We start from the raw sequence: 25,694 nt of genomic DNA on the forward strand, positions 1-25,694 counted from the left end.
CAGCATTTTCACTGGCACTTGCCCTGCAGCTCACATCCCTGGCAGCAGCTGAGGAGAGCTTTGTGATATCATTGGCACCAGCAGCCCGGTCATAACTCAGCATGCAGCAGAGCCCAGGTGTCTCATTCACAGTTAGCATCTCCTTTTTACCTTTTCTGCTGAATATTCGTCTCTCTTGGAGCCCACACAAGTGCTTTGAGTGGCTGGGTGCAGCCATCTGCTTGCACTTGCTCTGCATTTCCATATGCCACACTGCAGAAGTGTCCCAGCAATGGCCAATTCCCACCCAGGTCACACTGCAGCCACCACCCTGCAAGGGATGGGGGTTATTTCTGGCAGCCTTACTCAGCCACTCAGCAGGAAGGGTGGGAGGGGAGGAAGGAAGGAAAGAGCACAGCCACTGCTCACACAACACCGGGGGAGAGCTGGGGGCTGAGCACCCCCTATGGCACTGAAGCATAGGACAGCTGTGTCATGGGGCCACATGTACCTGCAGAGAGCATCACTGGGGAGCAGGGGACAGAGGGGACACAGGGGATGCTGTGTGCTGCAAGCGATGCATCAGTAATGCTCAGATCTAGCACCACGACTACAGGGCAAAGCCTTGCCCTAACAACCTGCACCATGCCTTGGTTTCATAGAATCCTAGGGTTGGAAGGGACCGACGGCACCAACCTCTGCAGCTCCTTCAGTGAGACTGTCACCTTCAGGCTGTGTCCCAGCAGGAAAAGGGCAGCCAGGATGTCGGCCCACTGCACCATCTCACCCAGGGGCCCCCCTTTCAGCACCCGTGGGCTGAAGACGTCCCCTGACTCCTCGGTCAGGAAGCCGATGTGAATCAGGATCTGTAGAGAGAGGGACAACAAGCTGCTGACAGCCAAAAATGACTGCTGGTCCCTTTCCACTTCTGCAGGCTGAAATTACTCAGGGAAACCACTCGAGTGTAAGGACAAGCGGCCTATGTCCAATTAGCAGAGATCCAATATTCAGTGTCTAGCTCTATCTTCGGATATGGTCCATTTTCCCCATGCACACTGGGGTTTGTCCACGGATGCAGAGCACATCTCCCTGTAGAAAGGGGCCTAGAGGGCAGCAGGAAGATGCCTCCAGCATCTGAAAGGAGGAGAAGTGCCACCCCATGCCCCACTCACTGCCGGTACCAACCCAGGGATGGACACCTCCTGCTGACCAGGACCCAGCTCCAAAGTCCTGCCCAGCTCTTCAGGCCACAACCACCCCACTGATAACACAGCTCGAACCCCACAGATCTGCTGCTCTCACTTCCCCATGTCCTCATCCCCACATCAACCCCTCCACGCAATTGGCTCCTACATGTTTTTGGTCCCCCTGCCGTCCCTTCAGTTTCTGCTCGAGGCGTCGGGCTGCCCGCAGCCACTGCTGGGCCAGGTGCCGGATCCTCTTCTTCATGAAGCTGAGGGACTCCTTGCCCGTGCCCACCAGCTCCAGCAATGGGGCCAGGTCGCTGCGGAAAGCTGCCTGCAGGAATGGAGCACTGCTGATTGCTATCCGGCATCACAGAATCACATAACCATGAGATATCCCACATTGGAAGGCACCCATGAGGAGCACTGAGTCCAACAAAATGACCACCCAAAACTCAATCCTAACTCTGATAGTGGTGGCCAATGCTTCCAAAGTTCCAGCAGCTCAGGGAAATGCCTGCTGCCCTGGGGAGCTGCTCCATGCCCACCAGCCTCTAGTGCAGAAACTTCTCTTAACGTCCAATCTGAGCATTGTAATAAGATTGCAATTAGGGTCCATTAGAGAGGGGTGGTTTCACTTGCATGTTTTCTAAACTGGTGCCTCTTTGTGGCATCCCAGGTGGGAGAGGACCTGCATGTGGCATCAAGATGGGCGCTGGGAGTCTGCTGGCACCACTGCCTTGAGGGCACCACTGTCACAGCCCCGACCCCATTGTTATCCCATAGACCCTACCTGGGCACGGGGCAGCGGTGGAGGGGACGGTGCAGCCGTCTGGTTCCTCCAGGGTAGGGGAGGGCAGAACCACTCAACTTCACTGAGGTAGATGAGGAAGGAGCACTCGGTGCCATCCACGCCAAAAAATGCATAGCAGGGGTCAGAAGTCCACCTGGCCCTCATCCACTGCAAAGGGACAAAGGAACACAAATGGGGCTCATCCACACTCCCAGCTCACGCACCCACAGCTGTCCCTGAGGTGGTTCCGGGTGCAGAACAGCCGCTGATTGCAGCCCCCATTCATCACCCCCCGACCAGCCTGTAGTTAATTCAACAAATCTACTCAGAGACAGCTCGCTGTGCCCGCTATGTAAAATGCACCAATCACCCAGACAGGAGATCGAATTATAGCCTTTGACAATTAAATTACATTCCAAATTAACTCCAATTGTGGATAGAAAGCATGCCCAGCACTAGGGGAACGAGGAAGATCTCGTGCCCCAGTCCAGTATTGCTTCAATATACCCTTCAGCATCCTTTCAGGTAGAATCAGCCCAGAGCCGGAAGCAGCAGGCTGGGAAGGAGGGGAGAGGGGAAATGTTTTTAATTAGCCCACATAAACGTGCTCTCTGACAAAGAGATCACACTGAAGGCCAAACGGCAGGCTGTGTGCAGGTGTGGGGAGCATGTAGTGTCAGCCAGGACATTGCTTCAGAATGGAGGTCCTTGCCACCATAACGAGATGTGCTCCTGTGCCACGCTGAGATTATTCCCCAGGCACCAGCCGTGCCCCAGATATTTAAAGAAGATATGACAGCGCTTTCTCCTCACCGTGCTTCTGACATTAAACACAGAAAGTACGGGCAGGGAGAGGCAGCCTCACAGAGATGGTTCTGCTGCTGCCTGCAAAGCTGCGGGTACAGCCTCACACCTCCCCGTGGCCTCATGGCAATTGGGCATGTGGGGAGCTTCAACTCACCTCCACCTTCCCAGCGCAGTCGGGGTACTTGGGGTCCCTGGGCACCTCGCACTGGTCCCTCCTGCCATCCCCCACTGCAGAGAGACAAGGAAGGTAGCAGATGCCAACACAAGAAACGGATGGGGCTGGAAGAGCTGGGCACCTGAGGACAACACTCACTTTTTGCATTCATGAGGCTATTCCGGAGAATCTGGTCTACTTTTATTGCGATGTCTGAGACGTTTTGAGCTATAGCTTGGATCCTCTCCATCAAACCGGCCGCTGGCTGCAACCTGGGAAGAAAGAAGAGAGACCCTACAAACATCCTGAAAATCCAGGCTGCAGGCTTGTAGGCTGCAACACAGCAGTGCCTCGTTCAGCAGAGAGCTTTGAAGAGTTCTGACTTTAAAACAGCATAAAACAGTTTTTCTGCTATTTTTTGCAGCACGCTCATAAACAGCAATACATCTCTGCATTTTACATCGGGAACTGCTAAATATGCTGGCGAAATCTGTTTGCGTTATTTCAGACGTGCTATGCTTGAAAATCCTCCGCTGTGATTATTGGCCTTGCAGCGCACGCAGGAAGGCACGAGGAGTTAAAAAAGGAGAAAGAACCAAAAATTGAGCAAAAGGATGACACAAATAGCAACAGGCAAAGAAAGCCCTGAGAATCACAAACAACGACGCACGGATGGCCTGAAGTCCAATCCCACCAACAACGAGCAGACCTCCAGACCCAAAGGTGAGGGCTATGGGGCAAGGGGAGATGACAGAGACAGGGAGACCGGCAGCAGAGCCCAAGCTGGCACTGAGCTCCATGTCGTGGTTCCATAGAGCTCCTGGGCACCATCCCAGTGTGGTCAAAGACCCAACCCCACTGGCTCGAATGGCTGCACATGGCAGCTATTGAACCGCCGCTCGCAATCAATCCCAGCTATGTAAACAGCACCATTACCCTCCACACATCTCCTGGCACAGACAGAGCAGCACGAGTGACAGAGCACGGCAGAGATGCCTGATGTCAATTAAAACCTGATGTCAGGTATAAAAAGGGCAGAGAATTCAGTCCGTGAGCAGCGGTGCCGCACTCGACAGATTTCCACCTCCAATGCTCCTCTTGCCATTTCCACTGCAAACGACGCCTTGATGAGCGCCGTTATCGCAGCAAATAATTTCCCCTTCTGCAGCGGCTGGGTCATGGATTTTTCTTGCTGCTGCTGAGATCATTACAATACAAGGAGATGTCATAAGCAGTGAGCAGGACCAAAAGGGCTACCTTGAATACCGCTGGCACAAAAATACGTGCTGATATCAGGCCCTTCCCTCTGAAGTTTTATGTTTGTTCTCCAGCAGATCACTGAAGCTGAAGGCTGCGATTTAAAGTACCTCTGTCCTCAAGGCTAAAAAAATCCTGGGTTTATGAACCGATACAGCTCCGGCTGTTGATTTAAGGTCCACTCTCCAGCAGCAAGCAGCCCACATTTTTCCTCCTGGCATGGTTTACAACCATCGATACTCAACCTGCATACCTCCACGGGGAACCACATATCTTAGGCTTTTATGAAATAATAAATGCAGAGGACGCCATTGCCCCTAAGTAACTTTCAACCTTTTGCAGAGAAGAAAGCCCAGGTCTCCTGCCAGCTGCTGTAACAGGGAGAATCCTTGTGAGGCCCTGGTAAAACACAGGCACAGAAATGACCTGTGACAAGCTTAGCTTGTGAGCACAGCTTCAGTCTGAGGCAGCCCTGAAAGCTCCTAAATCCCTCTTTTCTGCAGGTCTTTATTCACCAGGAAGCAGCAGTCAGACCACTGTACATGTCTGTAGGGACAAAAAAAAAGGTTGGGATGGGCAGGATAGGAGCAAATTCAAGAATTAGTGAATTTAGAGTCAACAAGCCCAACCTTCTGCTCAAACAGGACAGGGACGTTGGGTGGTGTAGCTGCTCCCCATGTTTCCCCAGCACTCACAGGAGTGCAAGAGGATGGGAACAGATGCAACTTCTACCTCCACTTAGAAGCCATCCCAACCCCTGATAGGCTCTAAACCAGCTTGCAAACAGCCAAGAATTTGGTGAATCCCAAAGGCCCATTTCATTGCAGGAGAATTGGACTAGATGAGCTCTAAAAGTCCCTTCCAAAACAAATAATTCTATGAAAGGTTGAATGTCTCCATCCCATCCCCAAATGTGAGATTCTCCAAGGTTGAGAACTGGCAAATGCATTCATGTGAGATCAGGACTGTCCAAACCCAAGGCATTTTCTGGGCTCATCCTCACAAACAGCCTGCATCCTGCTGGCTCCCAAGACTTATCCTGGCATTTATGTCAGCCTGCCTGGCTCCTGTATGATACAGCTGTTCCCTGAACACAAAGGCTTCAAGGCAGAGCCCTTTGATATTAAAAGGGTGTTTGATCATGGTGTGCAAGCAGCACTTCTAGTTCTCTTGAACAAGACATCCACGTTGCATTCATGTGCAGAACGTTCAAAGTGCAGAAGCCTTACCTAAGAGGAAATGAGAACTGAAACAACCTGGATCAAGAAAGGGAATATTTCCTTCCCTTCAGCTATTTTGGAGTTGAAATGTCCAGCACGGTTCTTGGCATCTTTCATAAGTTAAAAGGAAGAAATAATCATAGAAAACACCCAAAACAGGGAGTCACACTCCATCTCCCACCCATCACATGCTTACCACTTTCAATACCCAAAGCAGCTTTCTCCAGCAAGGAGTTTCATGCTTGGGGTGAAAGCTGCACTGGTGCTACAGGGCTGCAGCTCGAGCAGGACATTTCATTGAATGCATTAATGAGACGACAAGGAGGTTAAGTAGAAGTTATATCAATTATCATTAAAGTGATTTGTCTCCTGAGCAGAGGACAAGGAAATAAGACAGTTAAAAGCAGAAGCTCAAATGCAAGAAGGTTTTCCTGGAGCTCATCAGAATCTGATGCCTTACTCCTAGTAACTGGAGAAGGACAAGGTGAGGGGCCCATGTGCTAACTGACAGCTAAGCAGGATGGAGAGATTGTTTGTCATCCAAAAACACCACAGCAAAGCACCAGCATGGTGAAACCCAGAGCTTGCCCCCAGCCATCCCCTTGCACAGAGCCCTTTCTCCTTGCTGCTTTTTGACTGTTCCTATAGCGACAATATAAATGCCACCAAAATACACGGGGGCTACGCCAGCATTGAAACTATAGTAAATTGCTATAAGTTTTCTGGAACAAATTTTTCCCTGGGAACTTAAAACCATTTACTGCAGCAAATACAGTACTTTTACTCCTAACCATCAATATTGATTTCATCTTTATTATTTTCAGACTTATACTTCCCCACGTTGATTACGATTCAGATCACGCTGTGGCTTATAATGCACTGTATACAGTATTCATCTCATTCCAAAAACTGCTATTAAGACGTATCTTTCCCCACAGGCGGATCATTTGCCACATAACGCAGCCAGAGGTTGAGTTTTCCTTTCCTTTTTCATACATTAATTTGCTCCCCTTCGCTTTGCCTTTTGCCCCCAGCCCTGCTGCACTAATTCAGCCTCAGCCTGGTTATCTCTTCACAGAGCACCACGCTTTTATTGCCTTTTATAAAAAGCAGCATTAGGAAAAGACAGATCTCCTCTTATTTGCGTGTCGTCTCCGTAATACAAACCCTGAGCATGTTTGTTTGCTCTTCTGACATTTCTTCCGATCGCTGTTGGAGAGGGCGATGCGCACGGAGAAGAGCAGATGTTTGGAAGGTAACACATCCACATCCCAGCACTCATGCAGAGCCCTTCACCAAAGGGCTGTGCTTGCTCATGATGATATTTGTGCTGCCATTTGCTGCTTTACAATCATAGGATCATTAAGGTTGGCACGGCCTAAGGCCATCCAGTCCAATCACCGACCTGTGGCCAATACTGCCCGCTGCCCACGTCCCTCAGTGCCACATCTCCATGGCTCCTGAGTGCCTCCAGGGATGGTGGGTGACTCCACCACCCCCCTGGTCAGTTGTGCCGCTGCATTGCGATTTTACAGAGAATATTGAAAGATTTTGTTAACCAAAGACACGAAGCAGAACAGCAATCCTTTGCTCTCTGTGAATTCATATGGGGCAAACAACCTGGCGAATGCTTTTTGGGACAGGAGAGCTCCATGGGATCTCATTTGAAGCACATACTGGATGTTGCAGGAGCAGAGCTGAGCTACATCCAAGCAAACTGCAGAAAGGAAACCACGTGCGTGGCCAGCCCCAGCTGTCCAAATGACAGATCGAGTCATAAATACCGGGGCATTTTACATGCTGAAGTATTTCAATTTATTTTATTTTCCATTTACAGCAGTTGATGTTGCTCACAAAAAATGCATTTAAAGGGCCAGACCCCGAGTGAGCTGCAGCCCTCGAGAAACCTCTGCCATTTCAGCAATGAATTGCACGAAAATAAGATCTCTTGGCAAGAGAACAAGTCGCAGCCAGAATCACAGACCTGCCGGGAGCAGCTCACACCAACACATTGACCAGTTCCAGTATCACAGACCTGCAACTTGCACTGCTGCAACACAAGCAGAACTTGCCAGCAGTCAAAATTGTTGATTAAAATGTTCTAAGAATGCTGTAAGATGCTGAGAGATCCTTCCAAGCAGATTATGGGGCTGCATTCACAAGCCCAAGCCTTGTTTTCTTAGAATCATAGAATCCCAGAATGGTTTGGGTCGGAAGAGTCCTCAATGACCATCCAGTCCCAACCCTCCTGCTGCAGGCAGGGCTGCCAACCTCTACATCAGGTACCACATCAGGTTTCCCAGAGCCCCATCCAACCTGGCCTTGGGCACCTCCAGGGATGGGGTACCGTGAGCAGAACAGAGCCCTAAGCACAGGCAGCAGCAACTTATGTTCCTGGGAACATGAAGGGTTATGGCTCAGTCACTTCAATGTCCGTTCATCTTCACTTGATAGGGGCATAAATCAGCTACATGTGCCTCCATGCCCAGACAGTCTGATGCCTGCAGGCTGCTGGGAAGAGCCTTTGGTGAGCCCAGGAGGCTTCACCATTCCTCCATGGAAGCTGCCTTCAAGTCAGCCCCAAAACACCCAGTTGTGCCCACACACCATTCTCCAAGATCCGTGTTGTGGGCACCAATGGAGGATGCACTCAAATTCCACGGTGCTGAGGACTAGCCAGCCACCCAAGCACAGCTCAAAGCCACTTGCCCTTTGTGTGTCGAGGCATCAAACCACCCCTTCTACAAAGAAATAAGGCAGCCCCAAGAGCATCGCTGCTTCAGGGTGCCAAGGCCCAAAAACAGCAGAAAGCAAAGGCTGCTGGGGAAGTGGCTGCAGCAAACCTGGAGGTGCTGAATAGGTGCAAGCACAGAATTGATAAGAGAGAGAACCTGGGTGCTGCTGGGGGTGCCCACCTTTAGCAGAAGTGTCACTGAAGGCAGCTCTTTAATGGCAGCAATTTGGGGAGCCGGGTTGGCAGGATGCATCACCCACTTGGAGTCATACTGTGAGACTTCTAATTCCCAGGGGAATATGGAGTTGTGTAACAATTATAAGAACAAATACTTGAAGTGCGTGGAAATTAACTGAGCCTCGGCAGTAATTAAGCCTGAAGATTAATCAGCCATTAGTAAACAACAGCCTACACGTTACCCACCACACAGGGCCAGTGGATGAGAAGGGCAGCAGGGCAAACCCCCACCCAGGACCCCGCTGTCACCTGCCACCTGAGGACAGCCCCAGCACCCAGACCTGGGCTCCTGTGAGCCCCCAGCTCCCGAGTCCAGCTGAGATCAGCCCCTGCACAGCCCCTCCATCCCTCCCTAGGTTCTTTCCAGCCAGGCACCACTGCTCTCACCGTGTGCTAATACTTCCCCTGCCCAGCAAACAGCTCTCCAGGAGGCTTCCATAAGTACTTCTCATTTCCTGCCCTCTGATGATTTATGAGGGTTGCATTCAATTAACAGTGGTATTGATTTTCCCGCAGCTGACTGGCAGCCTGCTCGTGCTTGTTGGGAAATTCATCGCTTACCTTTCTGCATGGGCAGGGAGCAGGAAAGGCTGGAAAAGGCATTCAGCAAAATCCAGCAGAATTCAGCAAAATCCAGTAGATTCTCAGCTCATGCCTTCCATCCCAGATTGACAAACTAGGGGCCTTCACAAAAGAATCCTGGTCACCTTATCTAAAGAGGATGTTGGACACCTGTGTCTATCCAGAGCTGTCCCTGAAGCATTGCAGGAGATGGATTTGACACATGTGAGTGCCTATAGACAGCACCTATGGGGCAACAAGCAAAGCCTCAGGTGACTTTAGCCATGAAAAACCCTGCAGTCACTTCCAACTGCGTTGCTCCTGACAGCTGAGCAGATTTCCAAGGCTGCTAATTAATTATATCTCGCTTATTTGAATTCCTCTATGCACTTTCTGAGTAGAAAGCCATCCCTGCAGGTCTGACATGAGGGCACTGGGAGCAAGGGACATGCTGGGGGCTGTGCTGCTGGTTGATGATCTTGAGGTCTTTTCCACCTCCAATGGTTCTATGATCCCTTGGACAACCTTGAGGATCTTCTCCAACCTTAGTGACCCTATGATTCTACAGACTTGAGGGTCTTTTCCAACATCAGTGATTCTATGACTCCATAAAGCGCAGAGGAGCTTTGGCTCATTGCTACCCAGGAGGTGCCCCCACCTCCACTGTTTTTGTGGAGATCCAACACAGCAGGAGAGCCCCTGGTAGAAGCAGGGCAGATCCCACTGCTGCTCAGGGGGAGTCGCGGGTGCCTCTGCTGAGCAGAGGAGGACACAATTGTGGCAGCTGTGCTAACCAGAGGGGCTTTAAAGAATTAAATCCCTTTGAAATTATCACCCTTTAATTGCATTATCATTCGCTGACAGCTTCAAGTCGGTCACTGGAGATCAAAGGAGGGTGTTTGTAAATGCTGCTGGGACCATCAGCCCCACCACAATGCCTTCATCTGCAGACGCAGGAAGCAAATTCAGCCATAACATGGGCTGGATGACAGTGCAGGAAAATGACTGCCTGGTACCAATGGTCCATGCAGCAGCTCAGCTCGATGGAGATGCTCATGGGGCTCGGAGCATGGGACTGCTTCCAAGTGGTGTTTGTAACATGCACACAGCCTCGCTCGTTTGCTCGGGTTCATCTCACTGCTTTTATCATTTGGGATGCTCTCAGAGGGGAAATGTTTAAGGAGGAAAAGGTGATGAGCTGGAAGAAGTTGATCCTGCCAAGGAATACTCTGCTCCTGAAAATTAAGGGATCTGTAATTTCAGCCGCCCAGTGCCATCTCAGCACAGCTACAAAATACAGAGGATGCCTCCACGCACTCCATGCTCTACAACCCCTCTCAGGCTCAGCAGGATCAGACACCCTCAGCACAGACAGGCCACCATGTGGCACCAAGGGCCACGATTCCCTTCGAGAAGCCCAAGACCCCCCTGGGGATGAGCAATTCCTTGGGGCTGCTGCCACCCAATGTGAGCAGCGACTGCTGCCAGCTCATATAAATGCCTTTAAGTTCATCTCTGATGCACAGAAATTATTACAACCTGGAATTAATGGTTCATTTAATGAGAAATTCACCCAAAACATCACCAAATGAGAGCAAGTGCCTTCCAGTCTAGCAGCCACATCCCTTCCTCTCCAGGATTACTGCTGGTGCACATGGCCAACACGCAGCCTCGCAACAATAAAATCCCCAGCACCTGCCATTACAGAGGCAAATTATATTTTTCAGTGGTTAAAATTACATTACTTAAAAGGCAAAGCCATGCACTCCCAGGCTTCCTGCACAGCTTTAATTCGTGTGTGCACTCAGTTCAGCGCAGCACAGCCTTTAATTACAGGCTCTCTTACTATATTTTCTATTATAGGCGCAGAAGAGGCTCATAAGAAAAGCAGTGGGGAGAGGAATGGAAGTGATCGTGGGGACTGGGAAGCGCAGAAACCCTCAGTGGTGACAAGGCAGTGGGGACCTTTGCACAGCCAATGGGTCGCCTACAACTCCATCAGAGCAAAATCAACAGCGCCAGGTAGAAGATGAGGGCCAGCAAGGTTGGGATTTTCCAGCCCCACTCCAAGGTGCTGGGCATGGCAACCGCCCTATGAAGCCCTCAAGCTCGTGATTTTGGGGACAGCAGCGGCGCATGGGGACATCGGTGCCTCCAACTGACCTGTCCAGAGGGAAGAGTGCCTCGTTCCCTTTGTGGAAATCAGTGCCGTTCTCCAGCCTGGCCAGGATGTCCATCCTCTTCATCAGCAGCTCCAGCATGTCGCTCATCCGCCGCAGCACCCCTCGGGACTCCAGAGCGCCCATCACTGTGAGGCACAGAGAGCAAAAGGGACACAGTCACAGCCAGGAGCTGCCAAGGGGAATGAGCCGGGTGCTGAAGCAGAGTCTCTGCAAAGCTCAGCCCCAAAGCTGCCCTCACTGCACTCCCCAGCCCTGGGCACAGTGCTTCAGGGAGCACACGCTGCCCTGCTGTCCCCTTACAGCTTTGCAGCCCCATACCTGCTATCAGGTGCAGCTCAGACAGAGCCCTGCTGCACCTGAGTTTGGCTCAGGCAATAGATCCCTGTTTGTGCATCGCAGCTCAGCCAACTCCCAGCATGGCAGCCCTGGGTCCCAGCCCCATTTCACACTCTGCTGGCACAGCTCAGGTTGCTGTCGTGCCTGCAGCTGTTTCCTGAGCCCCATACCTGCAGCAGGCAGGCTCCTGGTTTGATCTTCAGCGTAATGCCAGTCAGCTCAGAGCCAAGCAACGGAAAATAAAGCTCCTGTTTCATCTCAGCGCCATTCATTTCATGTTAGTAATAACTTAATCAGCACATAATCCCCCAAACTTTTCTCATTTTGCTTATCTCTGCCATTCCACTCAGATAAGCTCTGCGAAGGGCAGTACACATTGCAGTTACAAAGCAGCAGGGGACGAGCAGGCAGCACGGGGACACATGGGCACCCCATGGCATTGGGAATGGGGCACCTCTGGGGCAGCACAAGCTGTATTCATGGCAAGAAGTCAGGGACTTCTGCTTGAATCTTTGGATGCCTGAGGTACTGGCCAGGCTGGGGGACACAGGATCCCTGTTTGTCTATCCCGGTGCCCAAGCTAGGGTGCAGCCCTCTGGGCAGGACATGAGCCCCAGCTTTTCCCGTTAAGAAGCAGAATTGCTAACAAAGGTGCAATTTAAAGATTTTGTGGGGGACAGAGGTGGAAACTCAGATGCTGGAGTTCAATTTGCACTGGCCAAGTGCATCTCCAAACACAGCCCAAACACAGAGCCAACACAAACATAACAGCTGGAAGAGGGGCTTAAGTCAGAAAATGCATCAGGAGCCCACAGCCATGCTGTGCTGCTGGGAAGGAGCAAGGACAGAGCCTGGAAAGGGAGTGAAGATGATTTACAGCCACCGAGCTGGGCTGCTGCCCCAGTTTGCAGCCAGACTGCATCCGTTTAATTAAGGATGCTTGTTTAGTGGTGCTCCTCGTTTGAAATTCAAACGGCTGCTCATACAGCCCTGGCATGGAAGCAGCTCTGCCCCTTATTAAAGCACAGAACCTGGAAAAGCCCTTCCCGAGGGGCACTCACATCCCCAGGGGCTCCCCAAGGAGAATTCCCACATCCTTCCTCCGCATCCCAGCGCTCCTTCTTCCACATCCCAACTCTCCTTCCCTGGCATCCCAAAGCTGCTGCTGGGGAGTAGAGTTCTCCCTGTGGGCAGCACATCCCCTGCCCAAAAGCAGCAGTCCCAGCACGTGTTCCCCCCACCCATGCCCTCCCCTGGCTCACGGGGATGAAGCTGAAGCTCTTCCCCACCAACCCCTCTCTTTTTCTGCTGTTGGCCTTTTTGTTGTTGTTGTTCCAGGAGCTTAAGGAGGATAACAAGAACAATCTGACACTTTTGGCAACAATTATTACATCTCTTGGAAAGTGTGCCTCATTAAAACCCAAAAGAAAGGAGGAAAAGTGCTGAAGCGACTCTTTTAAACACGCAGGAGCTGGGATGGATTCGTTAACCTGTGGCGGAGCGCTGTGTCTGGGGGGAGCCAGGCAGCCCCAGAAGGGGATCTGCAGCCTTGAAGCCATGATGAAGAGTATGGCAGGAGGCAGGAGAACCCAAAACCCCTCTCAGCAGCACAAACCCCTGCAAAACAAGCCTGGCAAGCGACTTTTCTCAGCAAAACAAAAGCAAAATACAAAAGGAGAAATATTCTAATTACCCCTGATAATCAGCTCTGATGGGAAAGAAAACACAAGGAAAACTGCTCAATGGATTAATTGGAGTTTGCTAAAGTATGACAGCTCCTGACAGCTCTCTGAGCGGCAGGCACTCTTTAAAGGCAATCACCAAACCTGACAGAGGTTTTCATAGCGGCACTATGAAATAATGATTGCAATCAATCATATCTTACTGGATTTCGTGAGACATGCTGGTAAACACAGCGAAGGGAGGAGAATTATTTATGGTGCCTCAGAAGAGCATACAGCTAAGTAATTGGATGAAATCAGGGGAGGAAAAGAAAGCATCCCCTCAGGGCGATGGCTATTGGAAGAAGAAAGAGTTTCTCTGCAGAAGCGGTGGAACAGTCAGCAGCCGACGTGTTGGGATGTGGATGGAAGAAAAACAAGTGTTTCTCTGCAGAACTGATGGAACAGCCAACGTGTCGAGGTGTGGGTGGGTCCTCCCCAGCCGTGCTGAGGAAACTGAGGCACATCTGAGCCCACCTCCCTGCTCTGAAAGCTTCCCCTGGTGTTGAGAATGCAATTTGACAATATATCCTCGCTGTTTGTAACATGGCTGATTAGTTGTGGATTTTTTTTCCCTCCTTCTCAGACATAAGTCACATCCCTGCCTGGCTGTCGCACTACAGCTGAACGCTCCACTACAAGCAGGGAATTTGCTCAGCGATGCTGAGGCATTACTTACATCCACTGAAAATACCAGCTGAATTAATTTCAATCTAAAGCATCATTTGCTCAGCTTTGTTTTCCTCCTCTGAAGGACAACCGGAGGCTACTTAAACTCCTCAAAAGGACAAGGTGGATTGCAAGGGAGGAGCAGCTGCTCCCGGCTGCTCAGCAGCGCCCAGCCTTCAGCTTCGCGCCGCCCCGGGGCCGCAGGGACGGAGATACGCGGGGCGGGCGCTGGCCGTGGTGCTGATCTGAAAGCACGAACCCGCCGCACGCCTCTATTAACCCACGCTATTGATTTTGGTTCAAGCGGATTAAAAGAGCAAAGCAACTTGCCAAGGGCTCCTGCTAGCCCTGGAACGTAATCCATCGCAGCCACAGCACGGAAATGCTGCGCTAGTTGGCACCAGTTGAGTCCCAGGGCAGACCTGAGCCACCCCTGGTCTGCAGCCCTAGGAAGGGACAGTGTCATAGAAAGGCTTAGGCTTGTCCAGCGGAGGGCCACAAAGATGGTGAAGGGCCTGGAGCATCTCTCTTATGAAGAAAGGCTGAGTGAACTGGGTCTGTTCAGCCTTGAGGAAAGAAGACTGAGAGGGGACCTGATCCAGGTCTATAAGTATCTAAGGTGTGGGGGGCAGAATGGCGAGGACAGACTTTTTTCAGTGGTGAGTGGAGACAGGACAAGGGGAAACGGCCAGAAACTGCAGCATAGGAAGTTCTGCACAAATATGTGCAAGAACTTCTTTACAGTGAGGTGACGGAGCACTGGAACAGGCTGCCCAGGGAGGTGGTGGAGTCTCCTTCTCTGGAGATGTTCAAGACCTGCCTGGATGCTGACCTGTGCGACCTGCTATAGGGAACCTGCTTTGGCAGGGGGGTTGGACTCGATGATCTCTGGAGGTCCCTTCCAACCCCTACAATTCTGTGATCCTGTGATTCTGTGAAAAGGACTTAAAGATCATCCAGTCTACAGTTTGGAGAAAGAGACTCTTTATCAGAGAATGTAGAAATAGGAAAAGGGGAAATAGCTTTAAACTAAAGGTGGGGAGACTCAGATTACACATGAGACAGGTATCACAGCGAGGTGCTGGCGCTGCTGCCCAGAGATGCTGTTGGTGCCCCATCCCTGGAGGTGCTTGAGGCCAGGTTGGATGCACTTTTGACAGCCTGGTCTATGGGAGGTGGCCCTGCCCACAGCAGGGGTCTGAACTAGGTGGGATATAAGGACGCTTTCAACCCAACCATACTGTGATCCCTTCATCACCCACTCTGGCCAGAGCCCTTGAGTCACCAGCATGGGCACACCAAGCAATCGCTGCCATCTGAAGACCCACTGACATCATCTAACTATGCAGAGGAAAACACAGACCACTTCAGCCACTGTGAAAATCACAAGGAGCCACACAACAGCATTCATGCCAACGACAGAGAGTTCAGCAGTCTTGCTCCTGCCAACAGTCAGCAGGGAACTGGCTGCCCCATAATCAGCAAATTAAGCAGTCTTAAGTCAGCAGGGGAGGGCTGATGAAGGAGATGATATTAGCTGGGCAGCACACAATTTACCCCCTTGGATTGATCCATCCCTTTGCCTGCTGTGGTGCAATCAGCACTAACTGCACGGCACTGGGGGTGCCACACTCTGGCAGGACCGGGCACTGCCACCTGCTCACCTCTGTCCTCCAACACCTCTGCACAGAAATGTATTGCTGCAGCTCAGTGCTACGTGCACCTCTATGCTCCATATTTCAGTACAAAGAAGAAAAGACAGGAAGCTGAGCAGCACAAACATTCATAGACAGGAGACATTGCTGCAAGAGAGCTCAGAGCTGCCCCAACACCCCCCACTTTTATTACCTTTTCCCCACACACACATCAAAAGGGACAGAGACCTGGGGGCAACAGGGACAGTCCAGAAGTGCTGCCCCATGTAACACACCACAGGGAAAATGAGGATGTGGAGAGCAAAGCTGGACCCTGGCTTTGCAGCTGGGACTCCAGTGGGGAAAAATCACTTTCAGAGGCTGCTCTGCTTCCCACTGTGCTTTATTTCCTCAAGTACCCACTGCTCCCAGGTGCAGGACGAATTTTGATTTAAGTGTGAAAGGGGTAATAAAAGCCCAGAGAGCCATTAACATTCCTCCAGGCCATGGAGGGCTGTTTGCTCATCAGAGTTTGATGGAAATGCCGTTTGAGTTTCTTGCAAGCGTTGGAAAATCAATTAATTGATTTAATCATTCCCTGGGAGCCACTGCTGATGGAGATAACGGAGTGCTGGGGGCCAGCAGGACGCTGCACCCTGACACTGCTGGGATGGGGCAGGAGGGGCTGTGGTGCTCCATTCAAACCATTGCTCCCACCCCATCCCAAGCAGCTGGATGTCCTCATTTCCCTATTTCCACGGCACAAATTTCTCTGCTTGGAAGAGCAATTTAGTCAGAGCTGTAAAGTTTTACAGCTCCACTTTAAAATCCCTTTGCAGCAACGTGGGGACCTGCGCAGTGCATGCATTCGTGGAGTGGATGGGGACTGCTCCAAGGCCAAAGCACCCAGGGGGTTTTGGGCATGGGAGAACAGCACCGAGTCCCTTTGCTGCCACAGGGCAATGCCCATGGGGATACTGCATGGGGAGGACATGCTTTTAACCCAACACCACTCTCCTGGTGCTTGCAGCAGCACAGCCAGCAGCACCCACACCCGCCAGCACCACTTTAACCAATAACTAATGAAGCCTCCCTGTACTCAGCAGCAAGAGCAGCGTAAGTGATTCCTGCTGCCTCGTGCAGCTGCTTTAAAGAGCCCCCAGAGCATCTGAGCATCTGTTGGGAGCAGCAGGGAGCGGGGCTGGGAGGACACAAAGCCCAGGCAGAAAAGCTAAGCTGAAGGGACACGCAGGACCCACTGGGGACACATGCCACATAGCAGCCTTGCTGCCAACAGCACCCACCATAGGGAGCTGGGCAGCCACAGCCACGCTGCTCTGCGGGATGTCAGAAGGGAAAGTCTCCTGCTGCCTTTCGAGGGAGCTCTGCATAAGGAACATCTGAATGCAGGTCACGGTGCTGTGACAGCAGTGTTGTCCCCGTCACCCGGCGCTGCCTGGGCAAGACGCCGGCGCTCCAGCAGCGCATCCTGACAAGGTGCTTACAGCCACGGCACTGCTCAGCAAACAGCATCAACAACATCCAACACAACAGAAGCAGCCCTGCAGAGAATCGCGGCTCGCTCGGAATGGAGCTGGCGGTAATTACAGGCAGCTTTGCACAGCTGAACCTGCCCAGCTCCGTCCCGCGCTCTGTGGTGTGCCCTGTCATTGCTATGGGGTTACACGAGGCTTTGCAACTGGTTCTCCTGCTGTCTTCAGCATGCATTAAGGCAATGAGACAGATGCATAACTTACATGGCTTCTTGAGGGCAAAGGGAGCCATGAGCCCCCTGAACCACACAGCCATGTGTCACATCCCCAGAGGAGCAGCCCAGGCACTTACTCCCAGGGCGCTCCCCAGCCAGAGACCTGGACAGGTTGCATACAATGGTCTGGCAAAGCCACTTCAGGGTATTTTGCTGATGCCAAGCCAATCTCCTGCCAAATGAACTGCATTTCTGCCTGAAAGGGTGAAAGCAGAAGTTACCCTTCCTAAGACAGAGGTATAACACAACAGACTGCAGGATGCCAGGACAGGCACATCTGTGTTTTTCTACCTCTCAGCAGAGCCAAGCTGTCTCCTCCTGGCTGTCCTCCCTCACCTTAACCACGTGCAGAGGGTCAGGGCCACACACAGACCTTCCCCTCCTCCTCCTCTTCCTCCTCCTCCCTGCGAGCACAGCCAACTGCAGGGCAGCACGGCGCAGGTACTCCAGCTCTCTCTGATCATTAGATGCTGAGCTTGACCTTTCTGCATCTGCCATGAGAACAAATGACGCTATCTGGCCACACAAACCCAGCTGGGATGAACCACAGCAGACGGAAGGCCAGCAGAAACGGGAGCGAGAGCAAAGGGCCCCTCTGAGGGGATCATGTCAGCTCTCACATTTCTGTTTGGCCTCTTTGCTCTGCTCCTCAGGGAGCCATTGAAGGCATTGAACTAACATGAGATCCCAGCGTTTCATGGTGCTGTGACTCTGGAACAGCAAAGATGCCCTACAAAACCCTGAACAACCTTCAGCATTACCTTTTGCAGCTCAGCTCTCCCTCCTCCGCCCCCTCCATGAGAATCCCTCCTCCCAGGAGAGAGAAATCACAAACAGCAAAGGACTCAGCAGTGCTTTGCAGCCCCAGACAATCCCTTTCTCCACTCCTGTGCTCATCGATGGAAGAAATTGCTTTAAGCAGGTGAGACTCCAGGAATCAGAAAGGCACAGCACAACACAGCAAGAATTGCTCTGGGGAGAGCAGGGCAGGATTTCTGCCAGGTGATGGTCAGTGCCACTTCCAGCACAATTTGTGTCGGCTGCAGGACTTCTCCTGAGCCCTTTACCCCAATGCAACAAACCGGAGCCATCTGGCAGCCCAGGACGGTAGCACTGCCATGCACCTGTGTGCATCACAACCCCGCTGACCCTGCCCATGGGCTGCTCAGCATCCCATCTGTGTCCCTACCCTGCAGCCCCAAGGAGACCAGACCCCCAAACTTCTCTCTCCAACCCGGCGTGGGGCAGCATCCTCACAGGGATGCTCTTTGTTTCCTGCTCCCCAATAAAGATCTCAGTGCTTTTCCAAGATCATTGCCCTGCCCCAAACCAGCCCTACCCAGCACTAAAACAAATCATGTTTGGGAGGAATAAAAATGTTTTAAATGCAAGAGAGGAGGTGTGGTGAGGGCACAGACAGCTGAACCTCTCAAGTGTAAGTCTGCTCCCAGCGCATCTCCCACACAGGAGATGCCTTTTGCCAATCCAGATCTTTGCTTGTAGAACAAATTCTCCGGGTGACCATATCAAAACAAAGGAACCTCTGTCTGTGTTTATTTGGCAGCAGGATTAGGATAAAATACCATGCATTCCTCGAGGTTTTTATTTATCTTTAGGACGCAAAGCATCCGCTGCATCAAATCACCGAGCAGAGAACCCATCTGAGCAACAATTCCTGGCACACACAGAGATTGGGCTGGAGAGAGTCTCCTAGGAGGAGATTCACATATAAAAATAAAATTAAAATCGGGATTAACTTCCAGGCTGTGACATTATCCATTTCTCCTTTTCATGCTCCTGCCTTCCATCCATCTTCATTTTGGTTTTGATTGGCTGCCCGCGTGGCTCAGATGCTGAAAAAGCTCTGGGCAAGGCTGTGGCATTTCCATAAGCTGTCCTCAGAGCACAGTTTGGGTAAATGCACATCAAGCCAAGAGCAGAGTTGGGATTGCAGCACCCGAGGGTCAGGAAAAGCAAGAATAGCCCCAGTGTGGCTTTGAAACCAGCACTACAATGAATGGTCACCTCTTATCCACAGCTAACAGTTCTCCCATGTGAATTACTTGGAGGTGCTGGCAGCCCCACGTGCACCTGGTGGGATGCACGGACGTGAGGACAGCAGAGCTCCAAGGCAAGGAGGTCTGCAGGGAGAATCCCACGAGCAGAGCCCTGCTGGCCCCAAGCTGCACCTGCTGCATTAGTGAGGCAGCTCACACCCAGAGCAGATGGGAAAGGATGCTGCCAGCTTGCACTGAAAAATTAATTAGTTAATAATGAACGATGCTCAAAGGGAGCCATTAAACCCAATGCATCAACGAGCCCCTTGCTCAGACAGCACACAGAGGACCTCGCACACTCAGAGCCTGTCCCACAACACACACATCTGAGCACACACCCAACCATGCCTCTGCACCCAGCAGTCCTGAGCCCATCCAGCTCCACAGAACAGCTGGCCCTCTTCCCACAATTACTGACATTAGCAGCTAATCAGCCCGGCCAAATTAACCTGCTCCTTTGAGCTTGTCTTCAGACCAGCACCATGCACTTAACAGCAACGATAACAACCAGTGATATTTCTTGGGTTTCCTTGGGATCCATAACACATGTTAATTAAATGCCCGTTTGTTATTCAAATTGATCTACTGAGATGTCCCAGCGCTAAGAAGCAGTGAACCCATCCGTGTTCCCCTCGCCCCATCTTACAGGTGCTCAGTGCTCCCCTGGCACAGCTCAGTGTTCCTCCGTGGGACCTGGGGGGAATCGAGGCCTGCCCCAAGCAGAGCACAGCTAGAATTCCAACCCAGGCACCAGCATGTGCTTTACATGGAGCTTTTCCACCTCACCGGGCTTCAATCCCCATTTTCCCCAGTGGCATTGGTGAGGCTGGCCAACGTGAACCATCCCTCCCAATTTCTGGAGATGGGTGATCTGTTCTCATCCCCATTCCCAGGAGCCACCACCTCTCAGACAACGCCTGGCTGGGACATCACACAGCTCCACCCAAAGTCAGCCCTGTACACACCCTGAGGTCTGGGTCCTGCTTTCCTTTTGGGGTTTCTCGCTCCCCACATAGGATGAGCCCTCCTGTCCCAGGTGTTAAGACAACAAGCAGACCAAATTTTCCCGAACAAGAGATGCAGCAGCAGCCAAATATGCAGCAATTCATCTGGAAGCAATAAGTCATTCTGAAAATCCACCCAATGGGCTAAAAAATGGATTTACTCTGAGTTTCTGAGCTTACTAACACAGCAGTACCTGCCTTAGCCAGTACTACAAACCATAGGGATTCAAGATATTAGGAAAACAAATGAGATCCAGCCCCAGGACTGTGCTGGTGAATGCAAAGACACCAAGGGCAGGAGGCAATAGACTCAGATTTGGGTTAAAGAGGTGACTAGAATAAGGATGGGAAATATTGTCCCACCAGGCATCCAGAAAGGGGACATTGGCCTTTTGCTGTCATTTTACCCCAACTTCATAGAGTTCTTTGGGGTGGACCCAGGGACTTGGGCAGGTTTCTGGAAACCTTGCCTCCTGCTGACAGCACGGTCTGTCTGTGCTCAGCTGTGCAGCAATGTATCCCCTGGGGTGGGACATCCTGCATCCCCAGCTTGGCCGGACCACGGCTGGGCTGCAAGGCCATGGAGAGGCGCTTACCTTCAGTTCGGATGGTGAAGGGCGAATCCCCCAGGCGCTTGGCTGAGAACTGCCCTCCCAGAGACGTCATTAAGAAGCACAGAGTGAAAAATCCAATGCCCAGCACAAATATCCTGCGGGGAGGAAAGCAAAGCCGTAAGAAGGGGTGCGGAACGGCTTCTTGCCCCCAACCGCGGCCTTATTGAGCAGGAGGAGCCCCAAGATGCTCCTGCCCAATCCCTGGCAGCAAAATGGCGTGTTTCACCCCAAAACACTTTCTGAAGTCGCTGTGACCTGCTTGCAGGGTCTAGGTGGGAAAGCTCAGCCAGGGCAGGCTGCAGGAAACACTCAGCAAACAATACTCATTTTCCTTCTCAGAGAGCCCAGGGAAAAGAGAGACCTTGTACCTCCCTCCCCTTTCTCCCACAGGAGCTAAAAAAAGATAAAATAAAACCAACAATAATGATAAAAAAGAAAACAACATCTTTTTGTTCACCCCATGACCAGGCTGCTGATATTTCCATTGTGCCCGGCTTTGGGGACCTGCATGAACTCGTCCCTTTGGACAAGGAGAAGCTTGGCTCAAGGAGAACAAATGCTGCAGTCAGGGCCAGCAAGGAGAACCCAGAGCCCAGGCCAGGTGGTCCCATACCATGGGAGGCTGCTCCCTGAAGGACTGTGGAAAATCCTGCCCATCAGAGAGCCCTCTGAACAGATGTGGCAGCGGCACAGCCTCCTCTCTAAGGGATAAAATTAGCTTTTGTTGAAGGGGTTTGCCTTCAACCAACCACATCTCATGGCCATGGGGAGCTGATGGCCCCATCCAGGTGCTCACTGGCACTTCTGCTTCTCAGTACCTCTGGTCCAAAGGGAAACAGCCCACCAAGAACAGGATCCAGCATCTCCTGTTTCAAGGTAACAACATCATCTGCAGTGTGAAGGAGTGGCACAAAACCCAGCACTGCCATCCAGCACCACATCTGTCTTTGGAGGTAACATAGCTCCCTGCTTTACAGCATTCATCTGCTGGCCCTGGCAGAGCAGCTGCTGCCCCATGCAGCGTGTGGCATTGCTGGTCCCTGCTCCATGGCCATGGGGAGCAGAGGCCATGGTAATGCAGCCTCTGATGTTGAACGCCCCCAGCAGTGCTCCCAGTTCCCCTTTGGAGACCTGCAGCCAGACATAGGGAGAGCTGATCCTTGCAAGAGAGGTAAAACTACCTAAAATCCCCATGTAAACGCTCCAGGAACTTCTTGTTTCCAAATGAGCTTCCCTCAGGGAATGGAAGCAGTTTAACCAAGCGCTTGGCTCATCCAGACCTGCATCCCAACGGCCCATCCATGGCAGATGCTGGTGAACTTGTGGGAATCACCATGGACCTCAATCCCTCTCAATCAGACCTTGCAGATAGGTTTCCAGGGAGCTTCTGGCTCAGCTCAGGCATGGAGGTGTTTGTGGAAGTGGCTGAGCAACCCCGAAAGCAATGGGAGTCCCACAGTCTACTTAGGGTGGAGGAGATTTGGGGACTCTGTCCCTGTCCCCATTACCTTGTCCAACACCCAGCCCCATTGGGTCTTGCAAGAGCCAATGGAGGAGAGCAAAGCCCAGCCATGAGTGAGGAGGGTCCTCCCTGGGCACAGCCCACCCACTGCCCCTTCCCAGGGCACTCATTGAAGCGTTCATCATCCAGGAGGTGGCTGCTTAAATCCTCCCAGCTGATCCCACTCTCTATTCTCACCCTGTTGACACTATCTTCATCATTACCCAAGACCTCGTTTGTGCATTTTAATTTTCATGATTATAACCTGGCAAGGAGTGGTGGTTAAACTGTGGGAAGAGAGGAAGGGAAAGGCTGGGAGATCCATGCTCTGGTGTCTCGTTAGGAGACAAAATCTGCTTGATTTTGATTGGGTTACAGAGAGAGAGTAGGAAAGATGCAAGAAGAAGGATCAGATCCTAACTGAATTAACGATCCTAGGACATAAGCAGACGCAGCCCAGCTCTTCTACCTTAGCAGGTAGAAATTCCTTTGTCCAGAAAATGAATGCCATGAAGGAGGTACAATAGGGGCTCAGATCTCCCACATTGCCATCGGGTAGGCTGGGATTTCCCCAAATTAGGTCTCATTTGCTGAATGTCACAGTGCTCCAATTGCCAAATAGCATCCATCCCACCTTTGCCTGCCACCAACATCACCTCCAGTTCATCACCACGGTGCTCAAACGTGTGGGTTCTACTGCCAGGTCCCTCTGCACACCCACCCCTCTCAAACCTATGTGAAACCCATGCCCCAAACCAGCACTGTCCCAAAGCAAACAGCTGGTGCTTCCAAGACCAAAGTGAGAGCCATCCCTACGCAGCCCCACAGCCTGCTCACAGCCTCGCTTGTTCTCTCCCCTTTTCCACTTGCTGCAGGCACTTTCACAGCTCCGGGCTTTTTGCATCGCTTTGCTAAGCATGTCTGGAGTGTGATTAACATGTTTTGGTGCAAAGGGTCAGGTTTCCCGCTCGCTGTTTGCTGATGGCACCACTGCCAGGAGCCCAAACCGAGCAGGGATCTCAGTATGGATCTCTGCTGAGCAGCCAGAAACAAGCGGCCGAATTACAGGACCTGTCCCAGCTACCGCCATGGCAGCACATCTTACTGGGCTGCACTGGTTGGAGAGCACATAACAGCCCAGGGCACACAGATGGGACCGTGCAGGTGCTGTGCTCTGCACACCAGGGTTCCTGCCCCAGGAGCCATGCCCACAGCGCTGGGTATGGGGGGCAGGGATGCTCAGCCGATCCCTTCCACCTGGGGACCTCAGACTCACCTGGGAATGAATACAGCCGCTGCTAAAGGGCTGCACGCGTCCTTCCCACCTCTTATGGTTGCACGCTCACAGCCCCGAAGCTCTGCCCCTTTCCCCGCTCTGACCCTGAGCTCAGAGCTACGGGGAGCCCCCCTCAACCCCCAGCCACGACCTTGGCCGTGTCCCAACGGCTCCCCAGGGTGCTGCCGCGGGATCCGGCCCCGAGAAGGGCTCTGGGCAGGCTGTGCAGAGCCATACATCTCCAAACACGAGCGCAAGCAAACGGCACAAACGCAGCCCCGTCCCCACAACCTGCTGCGGGGGCCGAACAAAAAAGGCAGCGGTCAGATGGCTCCGACGATCCCGGGCTCGCCCTGCAGCGCACTGTGCACCCCCTCCTTCCCCCTCCCCCCCACCACACACAGCTTCCCCTCCCACGGTCTTTTCGATCCTTTTCCCTTAGAAAAAGCCCGAGCAATTACCGGTGCCTCCCATGCGGCTCAGGTCTAGGAGCAACAAAGCGCATCTCCGGTGCGATAGAGATGGAGAGCAAGGGGTGGAGGGGGAGAGCCAAGGCACGGAGGCATCAAATGTAAAATAATAATAATATAATAAATCTAAAATAAAAGCAATAAGAGAACCGAGCCGTGCTGGCATGGCTTGCAGCCCCAGCGCTGCCTCCGGCTCAGGTGTGGGATTCCACATCCCCAGCGACACCCGTGGATTTAATCCGGAGGAAGCGACTCCCTTGCGAGTATCGACATCGCTGAGGAAGGTGAGCAGAGCCGCACGCAGCCCTGTAAGGAACCTCTGGAAGGTATCGCGGTGACGGGCAGCCAGCGCTGACCTGCCGGCAAACTTGTTTGGGCTCCCGATATCTCCATCTGGAGCCAACCCGTATGCAAGGCAAAATAAAAATAAGAATCAAAATAATAATAATTAATTAAAAAAAATAAAAACAAAAACAAACAAACAAACAAAAAAACCCGCTTTCTATCCCGGAAGGATAAGCAAGGTGTGGAAGAAACAAAGAAGAGAATAAAACCCCAACTTTACCTAAAGGGTCTCAAGGTGACGAGACATCTCCTGACCATTATCTTGCCATCCGCGTTGACTGTGATCATCGTTCAAAGTTGCGGGGCCAGCGGGGATGGGGGCGGCCCCCGCAACCCCCCACCCCCCCCCCACCCGGCGCCGCGGCAGCGAGCGGGGCTCAGCGGGGCCGCATGGCGCGGTGCGGGGCGCGGAGCATCCGCCACCACCGTCCCCCCACCCACCCCCTCCCCCCCAGGCTCCCGCCCTACCCGCTGCCCATCCCGGGGCCGCTCCGTTCCGCGCAGCCCCGCGGGCAGCTCCGCGCTCCGCCCCGGTGCCGCTCCGCCCAGAGCCGCGCAAGGTGCGCGGGCACGGCGTGCCATCTAGCGGCTGTTCGGATGGGTTTCGGGGGAAAAGGGAGGGGGGGAGGATATTTATTTATGTATTTATTTATACATTATTTGTTCTTCAACGTCTCAGCCCGAATTTAGGTGGCACTGTGGTTTGTGGCAGGCGGTGGACGGGGTGGTCGTGGAGTGCGGATGCTTCCTTGTGGAAGGATCCGCGTCCCTCCAGGTGCCTGACAGCAGCCCCAGGGTTGGGGAGCACAGCGGTGCAGGCAGCAGCATCACCCCGCAGCCAGGGTGGAGCTGGGTGCTGGCTGATTTCTGGGTTACAAGGAGCCAGGTGAGCCCCATTCCTGAGGAAGAGGGCTGCCTGCAGTCGTGCTCTGATAGCATCATCCTGGGGCTGTGCTGCCCCATCGAGATGTTTTCATCCTGGGGGCTCACAGTGATATCTCACAATGCAGCTCCCAGCCTCCCCGTGCAGCCCCGGGCCGAGGCAGGGCAGCTTCCTGCACAGACAAAGAAAGGCCGTGGGAGCTGAGGTGGGAGAAACGACTGCTGAGCTCAGCAAAGGTCCTCCCAGCTCATGCAGCGGGGAGGGGACAAAGGTGACAAGCACAAAAAGCACTTGGGGATTAAGGGAT

General features: G+C 52.4%; 1 protein-coding gene across 1 annotated transcript in view; it reads right to left on the reverse strand.

The window, feature by feature from the left end:
- MGAT5B (alpha-1,6-mannosylglycoprotein 6-beta-N-acetylglucosaminyltransferase B) overlaps positions 1-24,913 on the reverse strand; it is a 41,379-nt gene extending 16,466 nt beyond the window's left edge. Inside the window, exons 1-8 of the mRNA XM_048964843.1 lie at positions 24,725-24,913; positions 20,895-21,007; positions 11,090-11,234; positions 3,077-3,189; positions 2,918-2,991; positions 1,957-2,124; positions 1,333-1,497; positions 676-845 (exon numbers count right to left, since the gene is read on the reverse strand). Coding sequence (XP_048820800.1) covers positions 676-845; positions 1,333-1,497; positions 1,957-2,124; positions 2,918-2,991; positions 3,077-3,189; positions 11,090-11,234; positions 20,895-21,007; positions 24,725-24,792 — 1,016 coding nt within the window. The 5' untranslated portion in view covers positions 24,793-24,913. The remainder of the gene's footprint in view (positions 1-675; positions 846-1,332; positions 1,498-1,956; positions 2,125-2,917; positions 2,992-3,076; positions 3,190-11,089; positions 11,235-20,894; positions 21,008-24,724) is intronic.
- Positions 24,914-25,694: the final 781 nt, after the last annotated feature.

This window comes from Lagopus muta, chromosome 18 (genome assembly GCF_023343835.1).
Source record: "Lagopus muta isolate bLagMut1 chromosome 18, bLagMut1 primary, whole genome shotgun sequence".
Classification (NCBI taxonomy): Eukaryota; Metazoa; Chordata; class Aves; order Galliformes; family Phasianidae; genus Lagopus; species Lagopus muta.